General features: G+C 43.6%; 1 protein-coding gene across 2 annotated transcripts in view; it reads left to right on the top strand.

The window, feature by feature from the left end:
• The window catches only part of STAC (SH3 and cysteine rich domain), a 103,307-nt gene that overhangs the window by 46,701 nt on the left and 31,274 nt on the right, over positions 1 to 25,332 (top strand). For both annotated transcript variants that reach the window (XM_007115172.4, XM_007115171.4), the window contains exons 3-6: positions 14,275 to 14,375; positions 15,916 to 15,997; positions 17,082 to 17,197; positions 20,523 to 20,601. In XM_007115172.4, coding sequence (XP_007115234.1) covers positions 14,275 to 14,375; positions 15,916 to 15,997; positions 17,082 to 17,197; positions 20,523 to 20,601 — 378 coding nt within the window. The remainder of the gene's footprint in view (positions 1 to 14,274; positions 14,376 to 15,915; positions 15,998 to 17,081; positions 17,198 to 20,522; positions 20,602 to 25,332) is intronic.

Raw genomic sequence — 25,332 nt, 5'->3', positions numbered from 1 at the left:
TTCATTGTTATGAGTGAAATATTTGGCTTCCTTTTGTCTGGTACTATATGATTTCTATTCTGTGTTTGCTGTTTCCTTCCAGTTCGTGTATATGTATGTGTGTGTGTGTGTGTGTGTGTGTGTGTGCATGTGTGCGTGTGTGTGATGTGTGATTTATATGTTCTTTCCTTTTATAACCTCCACAGCTTGAAAGATATATAATATATTCTTCTCCTAACAATTACCTCTGACGTTTTCAAAAAGCACTCTTTATTCCACATTTTTCAAGTTATTAAAAAGTAAAATAAATACGGTATTTTTATTCCTCTATTATTGCAGATAAGCTTATCCAACTTTTAATGCCAACTCCCATCGTGCCAGCAATAGTATTTCCACTTCTTGTTTTTGCGAATTAAGTACGGCACTCTTGTCAATCCGTATTTTTATTGCTCTTCCACTGTTTTGCAATTCAGACATTTGAGAATAAATCTTAAGGTATACATACCTTTTATAACAAGATTTATACATTGATTAGACATTTCCAGTTTTAACTGATTTTAGTATTTACCACCAGCTCTATTCTTACGTAACATCTCCATTCTTCAGCTCTTATTTTTGTTTCTCAGTTGTTCAGTATATTTCCAGTAATATTTTTCAAGAGGATATGGTACCAAAGGCATAAGGAAGGACATTGCCATGGGCCCCCTTGCTTAGCTAATGCATCTCTTGCAGATTGGGGCAGAATGGTGAGCAGAGTCCAATCCGGGAATTCCTGCAGTTTCCACTTAATGTCCCTCAGCCTGTTCTGCGGCTTTGTCCCCTGTCCACTCTGCTCTCACTGAAGCTAGTTGCACACTGTCGCCTTTTATTTTAGTCCATGAAATCCAAAGATCTGAGAACTGCTGCTTTATGATAGTAATTAAATCATCTGTACTATCAGTTCTAACCTTCACTTCTAATAAGGATTTTGATTGTGAAATTTTATTTTTTTGCTGTCCTGTATTCCCCATGCATTCTTCCAGGTTTTTTTTTTTTTTTTTTTAATTTTTTGCGGTACGCGGGTCTCTCACCGTTGTGGCCTCTCCCGTTGCAGAGCGCAGGCCCCGGACGCGCAGGCTCAGCGGCCACGGCTCACGGGCCCAGCCGCTCCGCGGCACGTGGGATCCTCCCGGACCGGGGCGCGAACCCGCGTCCCCTGCATCGGCAGGCGGACTCTCAACCACTGCGCCACCAGGGAAGCCCTCTTCCAGGTTTTTTATTCCTTCTTTTTTTTTTTTGGCCCCCTGAACCACTCGGCATGTGGGATCTTAGTTCTCCAACCAGGGATCAAACCCTCACCCCCTGCAATGGAAGCGCGGAGTCTTAACCACTGGACCACCAGGGAAGTCCCTATTCCTTCTTTTGACTCCTTTATTGTAGTATCTGATTCTCTTGTATTTTATTGTCAACCAAAAGCAGATGCTGTCTATAATTGTCTTCTGTGTAGTATAATATAATTCTTTAAAATGCATCTTCCCTTACAACACTGTGAAAGGAGCAAAGGAGACAGGTGATTAATGCAGTCACGTAGACGAGGTGAATGGCAAATCTGATGGTGTAAACTCCTGAGGGCAGAGGCTGTGGTGTGTTGTGTTCACTGTAGCGTCCTCAGCACTAAGTCTGGCACCCATCCTGTAACAGGTGTTCAGTATGAATCTGTTGAATGAGTAAATAGATAAATGCTCAACCATTGATAACTATTATGAGAATTATGGTTATGATTATTTTTATTATACACAGAAAAATATTCCCAATTAAGAAGGTAGAACTGCAGGTAATCTCAACAGCCATGGATCCATCAAACATTGAACACCAACTGTGTACCGGCCCGGTGCTGATGTCTAATACCTTCATAAATTCAAGTGAGGAGACTGAGAGGTACCAAAGGAGAAGAGACCAGAATTATCTAGAAACTGGAAGAAGTGAGGAGGAGCCCCTGACTCTTTCAAATGAAGACCTGCTGGGCCTCCTTCCATGCAGATGCTGCATTGTCCACTGGGGAGGGTGGGTTTAACAGGCCTTGTGATGCTCTCACTGGCCTTCCAAGGCCATCCCATCCCACACCCCCATCCAGAGCATCAGGCTGGGATGCCCCAAAGCCACATCACTGATGGGAGAATATCTGAGTCCTGTTTGGGGGACTAGTTGGGGAAGTCGGGCACCCAAAGGAACTGTTAGAGGCTGGTTCATCTCAGTGATAGCCGTACTTCCACATCTGTTCCTAAAGTTGTTTTTCTTAAGGTACACATCTGCTGACATTAGGAAGACATGAGCGCTGCCTCCCACCCTGTCCTTAAACATCTCATGATTATTGAGAATAAGAAAGGGACCAGGTGGTGACGAGAGAATCTTTATATGCATAAAAAATAAAATAAAAATTTCCCAGCTTGTCAGACACTGCTGCTATCCTATCAGTGTACGAAAGAAAATGAGGGACTTCATTCCTGTGAACTGTTTATTTTACTAGTAACTGACCAAAGTCTTAAATGGCCAAATTTGAGGGGGAAATTGTGAAAAAAAAAGGTAGCCAAAGGAAAGAGACTGTCCCTCTTAAATTATTATCCATCATGATGTTTGCAGGTGTTTTGGTGATTTCTTGAATCACAGCATAGACATGATTTCCAGAGAAATGATGTTATTCGTGCCCCAAAGAAGAGATCTGTATTTCAGGAGCCGTTTAAAATCATACCTTAGCGGAAAGAAATGACAATACAGGAGAGTATTTCCACTGCATAAATAACTGGCCAGACAGGGGAGAATGATAATTCAAGGCAGTCTTTTGTTACATTTTTAGTCATTCTCTGAAGGTCTAGGTCACCAGCTAGATGCTATTTAGTAATATCATAGCCAATAGATTCTGAATATATACATTTCCATGTTCTTCTGAGACCCTCTGTGCTTCATATATTTCCTTCTTGTCCCACCTACCAAGAAATTTAAAAGCTGCCTGGGACAGAAGGAAAGGAGGAGAAATCTATCAAGGTGGAATTGGGTGGACAGAAAGTAGGCAGTGAATTCTGGATACACTTTAAGCCTTTTCTAAACTTGTGGCTGCAAAACATTTTCCTGACTGTGATGTTGCTGATTTATGCCTTCCTGCTTGAGGTTAAGACCAAAGCCATGGCAGACAAACGTAGAAAGGACCCATGATTAATTCCGTGTTTGGAAGCTAGGGATCTCCTGGAATAGGCCATCTCCTGTTAAAAACAGGGGAGGCAGAGACCTGTTGGAAGATGTGTATCCTGTGCCTGCATTCAGCTGCCAGGGCAGAGAATGCTCCACTGACCTACTTTAGAAAAGTCCCTTTGCTTGTGCAGCCCCAGGGATATCACATAAATGATAGAACTGGGCCAGTAGTAAAAAAAAAAAAAAAAAATAGGACCGCCCTTTGTGTGTGTCTGGGGCTCAAAGCATCCGGCAGGTGTGTGTGTGTGTGTATACGTGTGTGTGTGTGTGTGTGTGTGTGTGTGTGTGTGTGTGCGTGTGTGTAAGGGAGACACCTATACACTGTGACCCAGCTATTAAGGACAGAAGATGAGGGGAAGAGAAATACTAAAGCATTTTCTTTGTAGTTGATCAAACATTGTCTGGTTGCTGAACCAGAAAAACAAAGCATAGACGGTTCTATCACATGCTAAGCTTACCTGGAAAGATCCATAAGCCTATAGCTACCCCCCACTCCTCGTCCCAACAGCAGGACAGCCGGCAAGCCCAGGAGTGCACACGTAGATACCTGCCGGCACGTGTGCTCACCACATACACACTTTACCTCCAGTCAGGGAAATGTGTGTTTCCATTGACATGGCAAGAACATGGCTTCAAGAGTTTACATCTGCTTCACTCTGATCCCTTACAGTCTAAGATCCAAGCACTGCAATGCCATAAAGAGAAGTCACAAGAATGACTTCTTATAACCGAGGCGGGACAGCGAACCAGCTTGACTCTGACCCATAAGGACTGTATCACTGCACGTGAGATCAGCCTGATAGCCCTCTTTGAGAAGGAGATTTCAAGGAATGTTTTCTGAGCATCCATTTGCTCGTTTTAAAAATAGAAATAAAAATATCTCTCTGATAGATGTGGCATAAAGATTCAATGAGACAGTGCCCAAAAGCAGTGGTGCCCACTTAGCAGTAAGGTTCAGGGCTCTTTGCTTGTCCCTGTCTTCCTGTCCTGCTGTCCCAGGGGGCATGTACTGGTGCTGGCCGGCCTCTTTCCCAAGCTCTGGTCTCTCACTTTAGCTACCGGAACTCTGCAGCTCAGATGCCTTGTGGATGCTGAAATGTCTACATCTTCCCACAGTGAAGCAAATCATCTCCTTCCCCCATAAAACCTGCCGCTTTACTGCTGGCCTCTCCTACTGGGGCACATGGCACCTGCGTGCTCCCATCTACCTGGCCAGAACCTCAAGGCTATATTTGACTTCTCCCAGCCCCTCTCTCTAGAAACGCCACCCATGAGCAGCACACTCTGTCAATTCTACTTCTGTGACTTCTCCATGGCCAACTCCCTCCCCTCTTCCCACTGCTTCTGCCTCAGGCCAGGCTTCAGCACATCTCATGTGAACCGTTTCAAGAACTTCCTAAGCTATGTTCTTTTATCCATCTCTACCACCTCATCCCCTTGACACTGCCGCCAGCGCTCTTCTGAAAGCAAACTGACATCGAATTACTGCTTTTCTCAGGAATGCTTGCTCGACCTGATTGCCCAAAGAATTATATTCAAGCTCCTTAGCTTGATGCTTATTCTAAAACCTCCAGTAGCTGACAAAGGCAAAGAAGTAAGTAAGGGCTTTGTCCCATCAGATTTATAGAAGTGAAACTTCATTCACTGACCTGACAGTCGTCATCAGTGGCAGTAGTGAGCATGTACAAATGGATCATTGCAAACAAATTCAAAATACAGAACTGCAAGAGAGAGCCAGGAGAGAGGCAGAATGGGGCAGAGAGGTTGGGGTGGGTGTTTGCATTCTGGCTCTGCACTTAGTAGATGGAGTGACCTTGGACAATTGATTTACCTTCTCTCAATCCCAATTTCTTTTTTTAAAATTTTTATTAAAATACAGTTTGTTTTCAGTGTTGTGTTCGTTTCAGGTGTACAACAAAGTGATTCAGTTATACATATATATAAATATATATTCTTTTTTACATTCTTTTCCATTATAGGTTATTACAAGTTATTGAGTATAGTTCTCTGTGCTGTATACAGTAGGTCCTTGTTGGTTGTCTAGTTTATATATAGTGGTGTGTATATTTTAATCCCAAATTCCTAATCTATTCCTCTGCTGGCTCCCCTTTGGTAACCACAAATTTGCTTTCTATGTCTGTGAGTCTATTTCTGTTTCGTAAATAAGTTCATTTGTATCATTTTTTTAGAATCCACATATATGTGATAATCATATGATGTTTGTCTTTCTCTGTCTGGCTTCCTTCACTGAGTCTGATCATCTCTAGGTCCATCCATGTTACTGCAAATGGCATTATTCCATTCTTTTTTATGGCTGAGTAATATTCCGTTGTGTGTGTGTGTGTATGTATGTGTATATATATATATATATATATAGATATATATATATATATATATATATATATACCACATCTTCTTTATCCATTCATCTGTCGATGGACACTTAGGTTTTACTTCCATGTCTTGGCTATTGTAAATAGTGCTGCTATGAATGTAGGGATACATGTGTCTTTTCCAATTATGTTTTTCTCTGGTTATGTGCCCAGGAGTGGGATTGCAGGATAATGTGGTAGCTCAATTTTTAGTTTTTTAAGGAACCTCCATACTGTTCTCCATAGCAGCTGTTACCAATTTACATTCCCACCAACAGTGTGGGAAGGTTCCTTTTTCTCCACATCCTCTCCAGCATTTATTATTTGTAGAGTTTTTCATGATAGCCATTCTGATCAGTGTGAGGTGATACCTCATTGTAGTTTTGATTTGCATTTCTCTAGTAATTAGCAATGTTGAGCATCTTTTAATCCCAGTGTCTTTCAAATGAGATTGAAAATAACAATAACTACTTCATGGAATTTACTGATAATTAAATACATTGATACAAGTGAATGTTCTTTGTGGATTAAGAAACTCAAAAATTGGGGCTTCCCTGGTGGCGCAGTGGTTGAGAATCCGCCTGCCTATGCAGGGGACGCGGGTTCCTGCCCCGGTCCGGGAAGGTCCCACATGCCGCGGAGCGGCTGGGCCCGTGAGCCATGGCTGCTGAGCCTGCGCGTCCGGAGCCTGTGCGCCGCAACGGGAGAGGCCACAGCAGTGAGAGACCCGCGTAGCGCAAAAAAAAAAAAAAAAAAAAAAAAAAACCTCAAAAATTGTTCAGTATGATTAAAGCTATCTGTATGTAGGAAAGGTTGAGATTAATAGCATGCCAAATTCCTCGGAAAGCACTTTGGAGATGGAGAGACGGGGTGTAGCATAGATTGGCCAATCCATTCTTAGAAGAGCTGAGGATAAATACAAATTCTTGAGCCCTAAGCTTAGAAGAACAATTCTGAAGAAAGCAAATGAGACCGTGAAAACTGCAGACCTCAGAGAAGAGAAGACAGAGAGCAGCAGAGATTATTACTGAGGTCAGGGGTATTCCAGATGGTCATGAGAAAGCAATCATTCAGGAAGACATGTCTCAAAACTTCAAGCCACACACATGTAACAGGAGGAAAGCTTGCTGGCCATGGTGTTAAGACGTGAACTGGTGACCCAGAGGGCAAAGGCTGTGGACTCCAAACACAAAGCCCTGAGCCAACCCAACTCCTGTTGCTATTTTTGAAGCTCAGTGTGGGTGAGGGGCGGGAGAAGTAGGGAGAGTTTTTCCACTAGGAGTCAGAAACCGAAATAGGAAAGATCAACAGAAGCATTTATAAACAATGAATGCCATTAATTTTTTTAAGCTAGGAAGGAGTTGGAAAAGATGTAATGTGGCAGGGAGTGGGGAATTTAGTCAGGGAAAGATGGCCCAGGGGTCTTCAAACCATCTTGTTCAATTGAACTCGTAGTAGGGGACAGATAGCATGGGTTATTTTTAATCAAGTTCTCATGAGTAGAGTTCAACTGTGATGGGAAAAATGTTCCCATTTTTTCCTCTTTATCAGAAAACTTTCTAACTATTGAGTGATTTCCGAAGTTTGGGGGCAGTTTAAGCTGTATTGCTCGAATTCTGAAGCTCAAATTCTTTCTAGTACACCACACTATGAGCACAGGTCCAGATAGTTATCAGCATCTGCTTTGAGGAGGGTTTCAGGAATCAGTAGCAGAGATGGAAGGAGTGATTCCCAGAATCGGCTTTCAGCCCCTTCCTAAGTCAGGCAGTCATCAGATGGAACAGTATTCTGGCCTGGATTGTAGGATCAACCGGGGAGCTTGGAGAGTTCTGGGTCCCAACAAACCAGGATGCAGTCACATTGGAACATTGGCATGAAAAGCAAGACTGACCAGCTGGGAGCCCAGGCAGTAAAGATCTGCAGGTGACTAGAACCCGGTAGTCACACACACCTCCAGGAGCCAGGGGCCACAAGAAGGAACCTCACTTCTTCCACAGCATAAGTAGGGCAGAACCCCAGCATTTTCTCAGCCTGGGCACTTCTCTGGCCCAGGTCTGAGTTGGCTGATCATTCCTCACAGACAGTAATGTTCTTTGTGCCAAGCCCTTTCCTGTCCACAGGGGTTCTAGAGGTGAATAAGCCATCACTCCAAGTCAAGGGTCTTTTGTGAAAGGTACCTGGGAAGAGTAAGGGAACAGAGGAGAGTGTGGGTCCTGAGGTGGTGGAAGCAGGGAGAGTGTGTGTGCAGGAGGCTTTGGAAAATCCTTAAAAGGGCTTCAAGAAAATGGGAAGCTGTTTAGCACCTGAGCAAGAAAGGCAGAGGAGGCAATGTGAGCAGCGCTCAAGTGGCATGAGCTGGCCACCCTTGCCAGGAGCCACAAATGATCTGGTAAAACCAAGGAGTAGCCCAAGGTGGAGTATATTGAAAATGAAGCAAGGAGAGTCAGCAGAGGTCCCATCAGGGAGGGAATCCTACGGAATTGAAAGGCAAATGGCCCATAAATAATGCTAGCTGCATTATAATGCCGGTTTTTATCACCCAGCGGAGGCTTTGTTACGGCCTTTAGTTTAAAAATACTAACTCTGTCATCTTTACTACTGTTTGCATAGTCCCTAGCCCTTAAATGCCTCTGGTCTGCCCAGGCACTGAAAACACACCCTCCACTTTTGCTCTCATCTGTGGCTCTGAGGCCCTTCTGTGAGCCTGGCTTCTGGCCCTCGGAGGCTTTGCAGACTCTTGATGCAAGCGATCTCCTGATCCCTTGCAGTCTCCTCTCCCAGCCGTGGCCTGTACTGCCAGAGGCTGAGGGGAGTCCAGTAGCTAAACCGGTAAGAACAGGGGCCTGGAACATCTTTGAACTATCTCATCTATATTTACCTTTGAATCATTTATATATATTTTATGTAATCCAAGAAATATTTATGAATCTATTTCTAGATATTCATATATATAACATATTCTTTATTTCTAGATTTTTTAAGTTTTTTTTCCCAAATCATAGTAAGTTATCTTTCTTGTCTAATTTACCTTAATTTTATCAAATAAATTGTAGGAGTGATACCATGGTTGTACAATCTGGAAGCAAACTAATTATCAGTAACAATGTTAACTATTGTTCACCGCTGATTAAGTACTGTATTATGATTACGTTTCTTTTCTTACACATATCTTTTTCTTATTTTTACCCATTCTCCATATTGTTCCTCTAGGTAAGTGATCTCAAGGGCAACAATTGTTTTATCTTTAACTCTGATACTATATGAAATTCAACCAAGGGGTAAGCAATGCCTCGATGGCAAAATCTTATCAAAATTAGTCTGGCCAATTGTTTTATAGATATCTGTAATCGATATCATTTCTTTTAAAAAGCCTGTCATCCAGTGTAGTTGATTCAGCCATTTGCATTGAGAAAACCCCTTCAATATTTTCTCCTAACATCTATATATAAACTTCTTCATTCACTGGAGCTTCAACACTTGGTTTTCTGTGGAAGGCTCACTTATCCATAGTGGCAAATGATACCAGGCTCATAAAATGGCTCAGTACCCAACAGTTTAATCAGTGTTATATTGGTTTGCACTGATCCATTCCAAAATCCATCTCAATATCATAACTCACATTCTTAACAATTTTCAACCGTAACTCATAGAACTATCTTAGATTTATCCTAGAAGTTCATATCCCAGGGAAGAACTGATGGTTTCTGTGAAGATCTGGCCCCATGTCTTCCCTATAACTCCATATTCCAAGGGCCACATCATTCCAAGGGGTTGACTTGACCTGGTTTCCTGCAAGGTCAACTTTGCTTTTTGTCACAGTAGTACATGAGACTAGTTTAAAGGTGGTACTGATGGTACTGAAAATACTACAATGGAAACGGTCTCATCCTATAACCCAGACTCGCTTCTGAAAGTCAACCACTTTCATCCTTTTTAATTGTTGCTTCTGGCATTCATTTCAATATTTCTAAATCCTGTGCTTCTACTACTATTTATTGATGAATCAAACATGTCTTGGCTTCCTGCTATAGAGCATGAGGATTCAGCTCTAACCCCTCCAGCAGCACCTGCTTGTTCACTTGTTCCTCACTCTCACTTTCCCACAAGAGTCACAACACAGTCTGCTGCTCCCTTGCTCTCTCATCTTCCCAAGTAGTTTTATCACAAGTTTGTGTTAACTAGTCACTTTATACACTATTATGACCATTGCTCACTTCTGATTCTAGTATTGTACCATGATTACATTTCTTTCCTTACACAGGTTTTATGTTGCTTCATACTGGAAATTGCCTTTTTCATTTCCTTGACTTTTCATGCACCTATAATTTTTTTATATATATACTCTCATATATCTGTCTAATGCCATATCTGTTATGATATCCAAATCTAAAAAATCTCTATAAATGTTTAAGTTCCATTTTTTTCCCAAGTCTACTGCCTCACTTCATCTGTGGCTCCCGTCTAAGGCTATTACTGTGTTGTCATATGGGCATATCATTTACCTCTCCTCTATGTTGTTCTTGTGTTGCCCACTGAGTCATATTTTCCTCTTCCTTGATTTATTTCTTCATCTTTCTAAGGCACATTCTTCAGTAGTTTTCTAAGAAAGCGTGTGTGGAAAGTTAAATATTTTTAATTCCTGAGGATCTGAATATGTGTTTATTCTGCCTTCATACTTGTTGGTAATTTGGCTGGGTATAAAATTCTAGGTTGGAAATTTTCTTCCTGCAGAATTTTGAAATTCCACAGTTTTTGAAGCTCCATGACCTTCTAGTTTCTAAGTTGCTATTGGGATTTCCAATCTTCCTCTCTTCTGCTAAATTGCTTACCACACCTTCAGTTGCTATCTTCCAAATGTATGTTGAACTTTCTTCTACTCTTGCCACTCCTCCCAGTAACTCTGTTATTTGGGCGTTTATACCATTTTTTTATTCTTGCTAATTTTAGTGGGGTTTTGGTATGAATAAGTGGGAAACTCATGTTGCCAGTCCACCATATTTACTCAAAATCCAGTGATATCTTTATTTTTCCAAGTGTGTAAACCCATGCCATCCCCTTTGCATATATTATGATGCTATTACTATTAGCAACCCTGAGAGTAGTTAGTACTATTCCCATTTGATGATGAGACAGCTGAAGCTCCAAAAATGTTAGTAGTTTTCTTAAGTTTGAAGAGCCCACATGAGACAGATTCAAATTTAAAATCATGTTTTTCCCACCCTACTGAGGCATAACGGTCACATTCAATGATGCCTTTGTGATGAAGATCAGTGGTGATAAAACAAGTTAGATTATAGCTTCTCCATATCTTGCTACAGTAAACTGATGCCACTGCTGGGATGTAAATTATTCCTTTGAACTAGTCTCTGAGTCACAGAATACAAGCTTTCCTCTTCAATCACTTTTGTAATTCCATGGTAGAAATTGGAACACCTAAAACCAAATAATTGCTGGTGGTCTGACTCATACAGTGGAGTGTTGTAGAACAAGCAAGGAAAACTGCAATTATGGTGTTCAGGTCTGAAGGAAAATATACCTTAATATATAATGGCTCTATTTCAGAGTCCAGCACACAATGAAATAACTTTCCTCTTTGAAGCTTTTACTTACATTCTCACATAAGGCACAAATAGCATTCTCTACTTGAAAACAAAAATTAAGTTACTGCCTTCAAAGTCCAGTCTTTTGAAGACATTGCAATCTTTCAGCTAAGTGGTTAGAAAAAGAGATTTTCCAACTAGTATTTATGAACAAGCACACATACCCAGTAATTTATGGTGTGTTTATATGTCACTTCGACTTTCTGTGTTTATAACAGGAAACACACTTTGTGTTAAATGATGCCTTCGTGAAGGGAGTTTTCAGGTAATACCTCCTGAAGGGTTTCTAGGGCTTTGTCCAGTCAAGAGTTTTCCTGTTGCTTTTCTCAGCTGACTGTCAGGTTCTCATAGTCCCTATTTTATCATCTCATTATCCTCAACTGCATCCTCATGTAGGTTAAACAAGCCAAATAAAAGGAGGAAATGTTTGGGTCAAGCAGGGAAAGAGTGAAACTAAGCAGGACTTCCTCTGACCTGAGGCAAGTCATTCTACTGCTTGGACCCTCAGGCTTCTCGTCTGTGAAATAAAATCATACACATACACCATTGTAAAGCAATTATACTCCAATAAAGATGTTAAAAAAATAATATAAAATCATACACATACATGATCTCCAAGTCCTCTTTCAGCTCTTGAATGTTATTCCTACACCATCGATGAAATCGTCAATTAATTATCTAAATCAGTCACCACTGATTTCAGTATGTGTGTGACTGACTACAAAAGAATTCGTTCATTAATTTCTTTAATACGTATTTATTGGCCATCATACCCAGAGCTGGATATACAGTGGCAAATGGACAGACTCAGTCCTTAGCCTCATTGAGTTCATAGTCCAGAGGAAAAGACAAAAACGAACTCTCAAATAAATAACAACTGTGATAAATCCTGTGAAAGATAACAACAGCGCTGTGAAAAGACTAACAGGAAAAAAAGATAATTGGGGGGGGAGGGGGAATGTTCCCATGAAGGCCTCAATGAAGAAATGACAAGCGGCCCTAGGATGAGGACAATGAAACAAGTGAGGAGCTACAGACAAGCATTGAAGGCACACAGGGCAGCATGTGTAAAGACCCTGAGGGATTCAAGAGCTGGTGCATTTAAGGAACTTGAAGAAGGTCATGTGGCTAGACCCTGGTGAATAAGAGGGGTCGGCCTGAGACAAAGTTAGAAATGGGCTCCAACCAAATCATACAGTCTCGCCACCATGGTGAGCATTTTGTACAACCTCAGAAAGGCTGGGAGAACCTACCGAGAGACCATTAAGTAGGAGGTTCTACACACAGTGGAGGAAGGCAAAAATGGATAAGGCAATTCAGTCAAGAATTGGTCCAGACAAGGCGTGGTGATGGTTTGGAGGAGGCAGTGGTGGAGAAGAGGGTGGATTTTATGTGTGTTGGGCTGTTCTCGCTTTGTGTCTGTGGTCAGATATGATATATAGGGGAGACCTGTGACCTCATGTGTCACGGCATATGGACATATTAATTCCTACTGAGGGAGGCTCATTGCCTTTCCAGCTGGTCTTCTTGGGCAGCATTCCACGTGATCCATGGAAAGTATTCACACATCCTTTTGCTGACAAGCTTTTAAGGTGCGGGCCTTGCCTATATGGCTGTTTTGCCTTGGTAGGCCGGCAGGACCATTGGTCACCCGTATCCCTCACCTACATGCTCCCATGGGTGTGGCCACAGCCATGTGTCCAAATCTCCTCAAAATCCCTCTCAGTAGGAGGAGACTGAGAAGAGGAGAAAGCACCTCCTTCTTCTCGTTATATAGAGAAGCATAGTTTTAGGGATAAAACTAATAGTGCCTCAACAACTCTACAAAGAAATGCTCCCTCCAGTCTCCCACCTCCCTTCCGCTTTTCCAATAGGCTTGATTTGCTTGGTCACCTAAGGGCTGTGAAATCCATTTTGGCGCCTCATTTTTTTTTTTTTTTTTTGCGGTACGCGGGCCTCTCACTGTTGTGGCCTCTCCCGTTGCGGGGCGCGGGCTCCAGACGCGCAGGCTCAGCGGTCATGGCTCACGGGCCTAGCCGCTCCGCGGCATGTGGGATCCTCCCGGACCGGGGCACGAACCCGTGTCCCCTGCAGCAGCAGGCGGACTCTCAACCACTGCGCCACCAGGGAAGCCCTGGCGCCTCATTTTTAAGACCTGCTTGGAAGCCTGCCACCTCCTTTTCATAAGTCAGAGCAGATGGCACCTCTTGTCCTGTATCCTCTGTCCTGGACTCAGTGGAGGCAGAACACGTCCCATTTTAACATCCTCTCTTCGCCTCCATCCAGCCACTTTCTAAAACAACAAATGAGGTGCCCAGCACCACTGCTGTCTTCCTGAAGCTCCCACATCCCGCCCTCTGGTCTGTCCTCCTGATGCCTCTCCAGTGCTACTGCCTCGGACCTTGGTGCAGGCCAAGATTTGGGACACAGTGGCCAGGATGACTCTCTGCCTGTCCTCCCTCCTCTGCTTTCTTTCTTCTCACCCGTTATGGCACCCTGTCCCAGGACACTAAGTGACTCACTGCAGGGGTAGTTTCACTGCCCCCCACCTCCTCTTCCTTTTCCCCCAGGCAGGGGCTGGTGTCTGATCGAGCCCTCTATCCCCCACTTTAGACCATCATCAGCCCCACTTTCACACAGACCATGCTGTTCCCCCTTTATGGGTCATTTTCCAGAGAGTTTGCCCAATAGTTCAGACTTGAGTGTTGGGAATTCAGGTAAAAACGGGTAGAATTTCAGGACTTGGACTAAGCAGGATACACAGAAGAGCAGAAATGTGATCCATATGAAGAGCAAAGAAAGTGGGATTTGCAAGCTTGAATTGAGTGCGCAATGAAAGCAGAGGAGGTTGAGATTGTCTGGAGGAATAAACAGGAAAGGGGTGGAAGGAAACCAGAGCTGATACTTTGGGTAGAAAATATGGAAGAAGGTAAAAGGATCTACCATAATATTTTGTCCATTTTTAAATCTTCGTAAAAACATCACAGGAAGGACGAATTAGCTGGGTTATGGGAATGACCACTTTTTCAGTGATTTCATACAAGTCGCCAGGGAAGAGTAGGTTGTATCCTAACCAAAGCTCACCATATATCTGACAGGAACAAATGCTAAGCATGGACTGCGCTGCAAGGCCTGTAAGATGAGTGTCCACCACAAGTGCATGGATGGCCTGGCACCCCAGCGGTGCGTGGGCAAGCTGGTAAGGGCTTGTGCCCGGAGTGTACCCGGGAACCGCTGCTCAGGGCACCTGCCTGCCCGATGAGATCACTCCATTCAAAATATTTCATGGCAGCACCCTGAGAACTGGACACCGGGAAGGTACCCCCCACGTCTCTGGCTAGACAACTTGGCTTCCTAGTTGGCATAATGACTGAGGAAGGAGGAGCTTTGTCAACTTAGGAGATGCATGTTGCACGTGTGGAAAGGGCTCAGTGTCCTTCATAGAGTGGACAACTTGTCCTGGGTCGGCACTTTCCCAGTTTTAGCATTGGGACTGTCCAGGTTTTGCAAGTGAAAAGCAGGCATCCCGGGAACCCCCTCAGCCCCAGCTTAATTGTCTGACAGCTCAGTGTGTTATGAAGAATGGGATAGAGGTGAACCGCCCCACAGAAGTGGAGAGAGTAGTAAACATCTATACCACTGTAGCAGATCATGGCGGCCAAACCAAGGGCTGGGGGCTCAGCCTGGCCCATTCTGGGCTGATTGTCGCATCTCAGGGGTGGACTTCAGTACTGGTGCCACACAATGATAAAAAAGCCACCCAGAACACTTTTGAGAATAGTTGAAACTAAGATGGCCAAAGAATTATAGAAGGGAACCAAGAATGTCTACCCTAGACATACCTGGGGCATGACAGCTGTCTTCAGAAAAATTTAATATCTGACACACAGAATTCTGTCGTCCTCTGTGGCTTCAGGGAAAAGGCCTAGGATCAGTAGGTTCCAAGTCTTAACCATCAGAGATCATGTCACCGAAGACCTGCCTCCAGGATTAGTGAGAGTTCCTGCTCTCCACATCCCCAGCAGTGTTCACAGGAGGATACCACTTGCTAGGAACATTGGAAGGGATTCTGGAATCCTAGTAGGGGTGGGACCCTTCAGTTCCCTTCTAACACTGGGGTACAGTAAGTCAGGATTCTTAGAGAGTTCATCTCCGTACTCTGATTGGCAGTGTCCTCTTCTCCAAAACCCCTGCCTCACGTGCTCCCCTCCTCCTCCTCCCATGGTGATTCCCACAAGCCAAGGCAGAAACCATGGATGAGAGGTCAGAAAAACAGAACGGAATCTAGAACACAACGCCCTGCAATCTAGAACACAACGCCCTGCTAGAGCTCATCAGACATACAAGGGACTTCAGGTCTCCCTGTGAGGTCTGCTTGCCCATGCCCAGGCCTTTTAATGATGTTAATAAACCACGTGGTGAAATAACACACAATGGCCCATTTGTATCCTGGGAAATAATGAGGAGCCCAACATAAAGGAGGCTGCAATGTGCACCTGCAGTGGAGCGGGGGAGGGCAGGGCTGGGGGCTTGCTTTCTGGAGGGAGTGGAGCTTGCTTATTGACACCTGTACCTCCCAACCCGACCCCAGGGATAAATTACAGGACATGTCAGCATCTTAAAGGGAGACACGGAGGCACCCCTAGAGGAACCAACTGGTTTCATTTTTAGAGTTCTCGTGGGGTTTTCTCCATCTCATCAATAACATTGAGCCCTTCTCTTTCTCATTCTGTCTCCAGCCAAAGGGGTTTCGGCGTTACTACAGTTCCCCCTTGCTCATTCATGAACAGTTTGGATGCATTAAAGAAGTTATGCCCATTGGTGAGTTGGGACCCGGTGGGCTGAGCTGGGTTTGGAGCAGCGATGTCAGAGCTGATGGCTGCTCTTCTCCCAGGTCCCGGTGCTGCTGTACCAGTGGGGGGCCGGGGGGTGGCATTAGTTGGGTGGCTAATTGGGTTATGGTTGTTTGTTTTGCTGGAGGGGAAACTTAAGGTGAACCAAATTCTCCAGAAATTTTTGTCCTCTCCCTGATGAAGCTTCAAAGAAGCCAGGTCCCAAAGGCCATGAGCAGCATGGCAGAGTGGAAGGAGCATGGAGCCCAGCATCCCATAGACCTGAGTCAAAGCCCAGCTCCTCCATTGACCAACTGTGTGTCGAAACAAGCTACTCAACCTGCTGGACCCTATACAATGAAAACAGCAATGGCTGCTTTTCATAATTTTTTGTAGAAAAATAGATATACATTATAGACCAATGCTTGGAAGGAGCTTACTGAATATTGTTTATTCTTGAATGAGGAAAAAATGTCTCATATTTTTAGGTATTTCTGGCTTGAATATATTCCTCAACAATATCCTTCAGTTCCATTTCTTCTCCCTTTCTGAAAATCTCTACATTTATGTTTGCCTTTTGGTGGTTGCAGGGGGAGCAACTTTTAAACTAGAAATTTACAAACTAGAAAGCTTTTAATTAGAAATCCCAGGAAGCCTGGTAATGTCCAAGTCTTTCAAAATGGTTGCCTCCTACTGCAAACTTTGTGTCACGAGACTTCGTACCTTGGTGAGCAGGGCCTTTCACTAGAGGAAATAAAGCTGGTCTCTGGGAAGAACCTTGGCACTGGAGTCCTGCGGGTGGATAACAAAGAGGAAAACCAGTCAATCAGCAAAAGTTTGGGAGCAGAGAGGGCTGAGTGCAGTGGAGGGACCTGGGAAATGGGCACAGGTCGTGGGGGGAGCATGCGAGGAAACTTGACCACAAAAGCCCCATTTCCCCAGGGGTAACAGGGTCTGTTGTGCAGGACCTACTTTTCGATGCCATTAACCCAGGAGGTATGATAGGTGGTTGTCTATCCCAACCGTGATATGAGGAAACCCTTCTCTCAGGTGAGCTTTCTCTTCTGCTGCAGCCTGTGGCAATAAGGTGGACCCTGTCTATGAGACCCTCCGCTTCGGCACCTCCCTGGCCCAGAGAACAAAGAAGGGCAGCTCTGGCAGCGGCTCCAATTCACCTCACGGAACCTCGGTAATTGTCCTCTTCCTCCCTCGGGCACCGTGGAGTGTGGGTCCCACCTAAATGCATCAGGCGGGGGGGAGTCTCTTGGGGGTCAGGCAGCCTTTAAAGGGAGCTCCAAGTGCCTTTGGGCCACTAAAGGTTAACCTTCTGGGGCCAACCCCCAGAGATCCTTTTACTTTCCTCCTAAAGACCACGCTCCTGGCCTCAGGCTCGTTGACTCTCTCTCCCTCCCCCTCCCACCACTACTAGCTTATCCGCTGACACATAGAAAGGTGCGACCCAAACAAGGGGCAGAAGCAGAGAAGTCCCAGCTGTGTCCAGTTCTCTTTCCAACTACATCCCAGTTCAAGAATACAGCCATTTCTCACATTTTCTCAGTCCTCTCTCTCTAAGGCAAGAGGCACCCTTTGATTTCTTTCACACAAACAGTGCCCTCCCCGGGAGAGGGGGGTGGCGTGGAGGCGGGGGGCTTCCCTCCATGGGACACACACCCTCCCAAGCACCTCTCTCCTATGTTTTACCTGATCTAAAATGAGTGTTGCATGCATCTCTGTGACCTGGTGTCGTCATCCTCTCTCTGACTGTCCCAACCAAAATTTCTATGAATGCCCCAAGATGCCACACAACTCTGTAGCAGAGAGAAGGCTCCCCAGAGATGGGTCTGACCTGCCCTCATGAGCAGCAATGTCTGCTGCTGCGGTTCTGAGCTCATCACAGCAAGGAGACATCCTGAGAAACGCTCCGCGGGAGACAGTGAACGTTTTCGCCTCCACATTTGTGACTGATGCTACAAGCAGAAAGACCATCCCAGGCGTAATTGAGGGATGTCCAGTCTGCTTTCGTGTCTAAAACAGCTTTATTTCTAGCAATATCTCGACCCTACAGACTGGTTTTAGGGGCAAAAAGCATAGTTTGTTCAATGTCAATAACACGTTTGTTCATCATAGTCCCCTTATACTTCCTGGCACTGGTTCCATCAGTAAATATTTCTTGGAATTTTGCTCTGTGAAGGCTTTGTTCTGAGAGCTGCAGGGAGACAAAGACAAATCAAATTGTACTTAAATATCTGTCACTTCACTCTTTCCCCAGAGTCCAACTTGCCTCAGTGGAAGCAAACAGAAACAATTGATTGCTACTTTAACATGACTTTGCTTCCTTCCTGCAGGGTCGGTAGTAATGAACTTCAGCCTCTTACCATCCTGGCAGTATTGTTATATCCTAAAGCGAACATATTCCCACAGAGCAAAGGTTTTTTTTTCTTCCAGGGCTGTAGAGGCATTTGCTTTACATTGTTGAGAAGTTGCTGCCTGGCTGTTTCTAAATCGTTAGGTTTCCTTTCTCGTGCTTTCAAATGTTCTAGAATATAGAAGGCGTGATGGCTTTGGGAAGATCAGCAGAAACCAAATTCGAAAACTTTCTAGGAGTTGGTTAGCTAGTTTAGGAATAATCTTCAGTTTTGTAAGATTAAATTAACATAATAATAGCAACTTCTATTCAGAAATAGTGAGCTTCAGAGGAACAGGGTACAAGTGACTTAGAGACCCTGTGACATTTTTTTTTCTTCTTTCTGATGTGTCATGAAAGGAAGAATGGCTGAAATAAATCTTAACGCTAAATTGTAAGAAGAAATCAGTCTCAGGAAGGTGGTACTAAAGTACTCTAGAGCTGATGAGGAGAGTTAGGAGGGCAAACTTGTTCCTCTCTAGTAAGATATAAATAAATTGTTTTACAAATATGACTCTCCTCTGAGGCCCCCTAAATTCCTCTTTTAAAGAGGCGAGAGATGCACAGATAGAAGTAGGGCATCTGACCCTTTGAAAGAGGCGATCTGTGGTGTAAATGTTTAATGACCAACGAGGGCTGGACCCCGATTTGTAGCATTTGCCAATTTCCATGGTGTAAATATTCCCACTGTGGCCAATTTCAAGCTACCAGTGTGATGACCCTAAAGGCTCTCACCAGCCCATGTGAGCTAGTCCAGCTATACTGCTCGGTGAAGCACAGTGCTTAAGAGACGAACCTAGAGAATGTTATGCTCAGTGAAATAAGTCAGACAGAGAAAGACAAGTACTGTCTGATATCACTTATATGTGGAATCTAAAAAATAATACAAATGACGGATATGCAAAACAGAAACAGACTCACAGATATAGAAAACAAATTTATGGTTCCAAAAGGGGAAAGGGAAGGGGAGAGGGACAAATTAGGCATATGGGATCAACAGATACAGACTACTATACATAAAATAGATAGCTGTAAGGATTTACTGTATAGCACAGGGAATTATAGTGATTATCTTGAAATAACTTTAATGGAGCATAATCTGCAAAGTACTGAATCATTATGCTGTGCATCTGAAACTAACATAATATTGTAAATCAACTATACTTTAAAAAAAAAAAAAAAAGGCTTGGGCCTTGGGAAAAAACCCAGGGGTTCAAACCCCAGCCTTGAAATAACTTTAATGGAGCATAATCTGCAAAGTACTGAATCATTATGCTGTGCATCTGAAACTAACATAATATTGTAAATCAACTATACTTTAAAAAAAAAAAAAAGAGCTTGGGCTCTGGAGACAACACCAGGGGTTCAAACCCCAGCTCCACCACTTATGACCTCTGAGACCTCAAGTTGAGTTCTTGATTGTCTCTGGGCTTCAGATTCCTATCTGAAAAATAGGCCTATCAGAGGATTATTGTGAAGCATAAATGAGATGATTCATATAAAGTATGTAAAAACAGCACATGATAGATGATTGGTAACAATTAGCTATTTAGAGTGCTGCTTTATTATTGTTGTTGTTATTTCTGTAACCTAAATTATAACTATGACTTCTCTTATACACAAGAAAGGGCAGAATTTGTTATTACAAAAGCAATTACTTTTCGCAGCAATGGAAACAGCATTTAACTCATACCTAAGTAATGCATCCCTCAGTAGTGCATCTTGTTCTCTATAATTAATATTTAGCACTCACCTAGAAAGAGCTGTAGTTCTACTGACCATTTTAAGTGACAGGATCTGGGCAGGAATTCTGATTTCTCTCTGTCGTCTCTTCCTGGGAAGTAGCCTAACTGTGGCCTGTGCATATAGGCACTCATTCACCTGTCATGTGCCAACCCCAGAGCCTGCTCTGGACACTGGGAGGGAGGGACAGTGCCCGTAAGAGAGCACACAGCCTCTCTGAAGTTAAGCGAACAGACAGAAGAGCAATGATGCGATTCTTAAGACTGTCATGTAAATTCCACCTTAGCTCTTCTACTGGTATCACAATCTGTGCTCAGTCGGCCCCTGAAATGACATTTCTCATTCCATGCTGTTCCCTCTTTTCAAGATTTCAGATCTTGTCGAGGTTCCTGAAGAGGCTGACGGGCCAGCAGGCATGTATGGCCTACGGAAACGCAGCAACAGCGGTAAGTGGGGGGCTTGGGGATCGAGCACCGCCCAGCACAAACGGGAATCACATCTGTCATCCAGGTCAGCAGGCAGGCACACCTGACTTCCAGGCCCCTCTCTCTGCCAGCTCTGGAATTCAATCCGGGCAAGTGTTTGATACTCTGGAGGGAAACTGGGCATACTCACTGGTGGATTTCAGTGATTTGACTTTAACATTCCCTAAGTTCTGTCTTCTGAGTTCTCATGCCGTAAGGACATAGAGGTCCTTCCAGGCCTTTCTGTTAACACGTCACTTCCCCCACTGACCTACACTGGATAGCAAAGCATCCCAGAGAGAATCGCTCCATGCTACACCGAAGTACTTCAGGTGAAGGGTGGTGCTGGGGAGTGTGGGCCTCACCTTGGCTCCTCCCCAGCAGAGATAACTAAGACTCAAAAACTGATCTGCACAGTCTAGCCAGACATTCTTTATTAATATCGTTTAGTATGCTAATAGCGTAAGCCCTTCTTATAATAATTTCTAGAATACTTATTAGATGCTAACTACATGCTTTTGCTTGCTAACATTGAGAAAGAGCCTCCTCTTAAACCAGAACTTAAAGAAACATAACCAGCACCTTATGCCTGAATCTTGATGAGCCTCTTGATGTCAACAGCTACTTAATTTCCACTCATTTATCCAAAAACTATTTATGAAGTATTTACTACCAGCAGCAAAACTACATAGGTCGCAAAGCTGTCCTCGGGTCACTCATAACCCAGCACGGTTGCAGGTCTTGACCTGCGTTGTTACCTTGGGCTGAATGCATTCTCCTGGCAGAAGTTATCCCTCGAAGCTCTAATACCCGCAGGTGAAGCACAGGGATGCACCACCTTGGACAGATTTTCCACTTGACTAAATGTCCCTGCCGTTTCCAGACTGGAAGCAGGACTTCTACATCAAATACCCCATAGCTACTTTGTCAGCTGCTGTCTTACAAGGTATCACTTCACTTCCTTAGCTCTAGGAATCCATTCATTCTCTTCTCTAGTTAGGATGGGGCCTCTGCGATTCCCTCAGGCAGCGCCCCATGACCCTCCTTTCTAAATAAGCGTCAGCGTCCATTAGGACCCCCTTTGCCAAGGCCACCCACAGCTGCTAAAGCACACTGCTAGGGTAAGAAGTCTTTGGCATCAAATGGGGAAAACACTACTTTCAGATCAGTGCAGACATCCGTCAAGCACTTAGCAGTGCCATTAGAAAGACAAATCAGAGAGTGCCAGCTGCCAGAGGACCTTGTGGCAGAGCAGTAACCCTGCAGGACCTCCCAGCCCACTTCTGTCCACCATTGCAGATCCAGCAACTGAATTTGGTGAGCAACCCTGGAGTTTGTCAGTATCTTAGGACCAAACTCACCAGAGGCTGGAATGAAAGCCAGAGCTGCATTTCAGTGCTGCAAGTCTGTCAGCTGTTCTGTCCCCTGAGTCTGAGTTTTGCCTGCCTTCTTCCCCTGATGCTTCTCATCAAATCGCAGGGGGCATCCTCATCATTAATTGCACCGGACATGTTTGGTCCTTGGCCCCTCCTTGCTGTGGAGGTAGATGCTGGACGTCACTTAGTGATCATGTGGTCTTCAAGAGACCTCGCCTCTCTCTGCTTCAGTCACCTCACCTCTAAAATGAGGATAATAATAACACAAATCCATAGGGTGTTGTGATCTTTAAATGAGATAACAAAGGTAAATACTATCTATACACTGATGACTCTAAAACTTCATTCCTAGCATTAGGCCTCTTTGCTGCCTCTGGATGCCTGTAGCCTACTGGAAACGGCCATCTGAATGGAGAACAGGCATCTTCAAGTTAACACACCCAAATGGACTCTTGATTCCCTCACTCACACCCCACCCCTGCCTGCCGAAACCAGCTCTTCCTCAGTTGTTCCTGCTCAGTTGTAGGAACGCCATTTTTTTATTTATTTATTTATTTTTTTTTTTGTGGTACGCGGGCCTCTCACTGTTGTGGCCTCTCCCGTTGCGGGGCACAGGCTCCGGACTTGCAGGCCCAGTGGCCATGGCTCACGGGCCCAGCCGCTCCGCGGCATGTGGGATCTTCCCGGACCCGGGCACGAACCCGCGTCCCCTGCATCGGCAGGCGGACTCTCAACCACTGCGCCACCAGGGAAGCCCCAGGGGAACGCCATTTTACTAGATGATCAGGCCAAGACTTTTGGCATCAGCCTTGACACCCTTCTTCTCACACCTCTTATCCAATCTGTTGGCAGATCTTATCTGCTGCTCTTCAAAATCACACCCAGCATGGGCCCACATCTTCCCTCTCTGCCTCTACCATCCTGGTCCAGCTTTATGGATGCTGTCACCCATTCCTCAGTAGCTGAGGTCTCTTTTTGCCCTGGGGATTTCTTTACTCAAAAATGGTCTTCTTAGGGTTTTATAATGTGAACAGCTGTATTTTGGGATCATCAGTATGAAGCACCATTGCTATTAATGAAGTCCTCGTCAGGTCATGAAGTGTCAGAGATGCAGCCTAGAGCCTCACTAATCCACATGTGGCCCATGGATCAGCGGTCTGGCAGAACTTGAGAGCCTGTTAGAAATGCAGAATCTCAGGCTGCCCCAGACCTGAAAAATCAGAATTTCCATATGGACCTGTGATTCATATGCTTGTTAACGTTTGAGAAGCCAGATTAGAGGCCATTTAGTCTAACCCCTCTCCTCCAATATACACACACAAACAGGGACACACAGACATATACACGCAACAAATGCTGGATAGATAAGGAAATTGAGACGTGGAGTAATACAGTCAAGGACACAAAGTTGATGATTTGCTGTCTCTTTCATGTTAAGGGGCATTTTCACAGTCTTATTCAAAGAAATCTGTTGAAAGAACTTAGCAAGTGATAAACTTCTAAAAAGCTTTGGAGATCTATTAACTATTCCTTTGATCAGCAGTAGCTTTCTTCACGTGCACTCTTAGAAGGAAGAGGGATTAATTATGCATCAGGTTGCTTCAAAACGTGTTCCTTTGATTTGGATTTAATGCTCTGTCCATGTAGTTTGAGAAACAACATAGAGAAAACACCCTGCTTATATAGTCCAAGTTCCCACTCGTCTTCTCACATTCTTGGCAAGGAGAGCTTCCGGTTCTGCTTTACCTGTTTCATGTATGTTCTAAAATGTACATAGGGCACACAGGTTTTATTTCTGCCAGCCAGATGTTATGTCAAAATCCTTGAGAAATACTTCCAAGGCCACCTCAGAAGAAGGTACAATTCATACTCATGTCTTTAGTGCTAAGAGTGCAGTCTCTGCTTTCTCTCTTATATTATAAAAGCTCTTGGGCAGGTCTGAGTGTTTCTGGTGGTTGTTTTCAACACTATTCTTGGGTGCATCAGAAATATACATGGGCAAATTTGTTGGTCTTCACCTTTGGCTTAACTGCCAGAAACTCCACTGGAAGCAAGGTCATGAGCAGAGAGAGAAGCATCTATCTAATACATAGACTCAAAATGACAAAAACTCAAGGAGAAATTGACAGAACTATTAGGAAATTGGCATCGCACTTCATAATGAGAGATTTTAACACTCCTCTCAGTCACTGGCAAATCAGATAAACAAAAAGATTCAGTACAGACATGGAGGATCTGAGGACACACTTGACAATCCAAATCTAATTGACTTTAAAAGGATGCTCCAAAAGAATACATATCTGAATCACTTGGCTGTACACCTGAAACTAACACAATATTGTAAACTAACTATACTTCAATTAAAAAATAAGATAATAAAAAAATAAATTAAAATTAAAAGGACACTCCATCTAACAAATGGGAATTCTTCTTAAGAATGTATGGAACTATTATAAAAATTACTGACACTTCCCTGACAGTCCAGTGGTTAAGACTCCGCACTTCCACTGCAGGAGCATGGGTTCAATCCCTGGTCAGGGAACTAAGATCCTGTATGCCACACATTGCAGCAAAAAAATAAATAAAATTGCTCACCTACTGGACCATACTGCAAGCTTCACACATTTCACAGAATTAATATGATACAGAACACATCTTTCTGACTACAATGCAAACAAGATAGAAATCAATATTCAAAATATAACTAGGAAAACCCATACTTTAGGAAATTAAAAACATATTTTTAAAAAGCTCATATGTCAAAAAAAGAAGTCATAATGAAAATTGAAATATATTTTAAACTGAATAATAATAAAAACACTACCTATCACAACTTGTGGGATGCAGCTAAAATTGTGCCTAGGGTATTTAGTGCTAAAATTATTCCACTAAAAAATAAAAGCTGAAAAGTATAATCTAAGCATCATATTCAATAAGTCAGAAAAAGAAATAGAACAAACCCAAAGAATGCAGAAGGAAGGCATTAATAAAGACAAGAGAAGAAATTATTAAATGACACAGGTAGGTCAATAAATTCTAAGAACAGTTCTTTAAAAAAAATAAAATTTAAAATCACTAATAATTTTTTAAGAATAAGAGAGAGAGAGGTGAAACAAAAAGTAATTAAAAAGGAGGACTGTTACAGAGGTTGACAAGAAAGAATCTTATAACCAACTTCACACCAATACATTTAAAACTTTCTAAATGGACAGATGCCAAGAAACTTATCGATGACCGAAGTCTGACTCGAGGAAACAGAAATACGTAGAGAACTTGACTTTGCTTCCAGTTATGGTAGAAACACTCAATATTTTAAGATTTTGCACAACAAAAATAC

The sequence above is a fragment of the Physeter macrocephalus genome, chromosome 18 (assembly GCF_002837175.3).
Source record: "Physeter macrocephalus isolate SW-GA chromosome 18, ASM283717v5, whole genome shotgun sequence".
In the NCBI taxonomy this organism is placed as follows: domain Eukaryota; kingdom Metazoa; phylum Chordata; class Mammalia; order Artiodactyla; family Physeteridae; genus Physeter; species Physeter macrocephalus.
The sequence above is the reverse complement of the archived record's forward strand: the minus strand, read 5'-3'. Positions and strand labels throughout refer to the sequence as shown.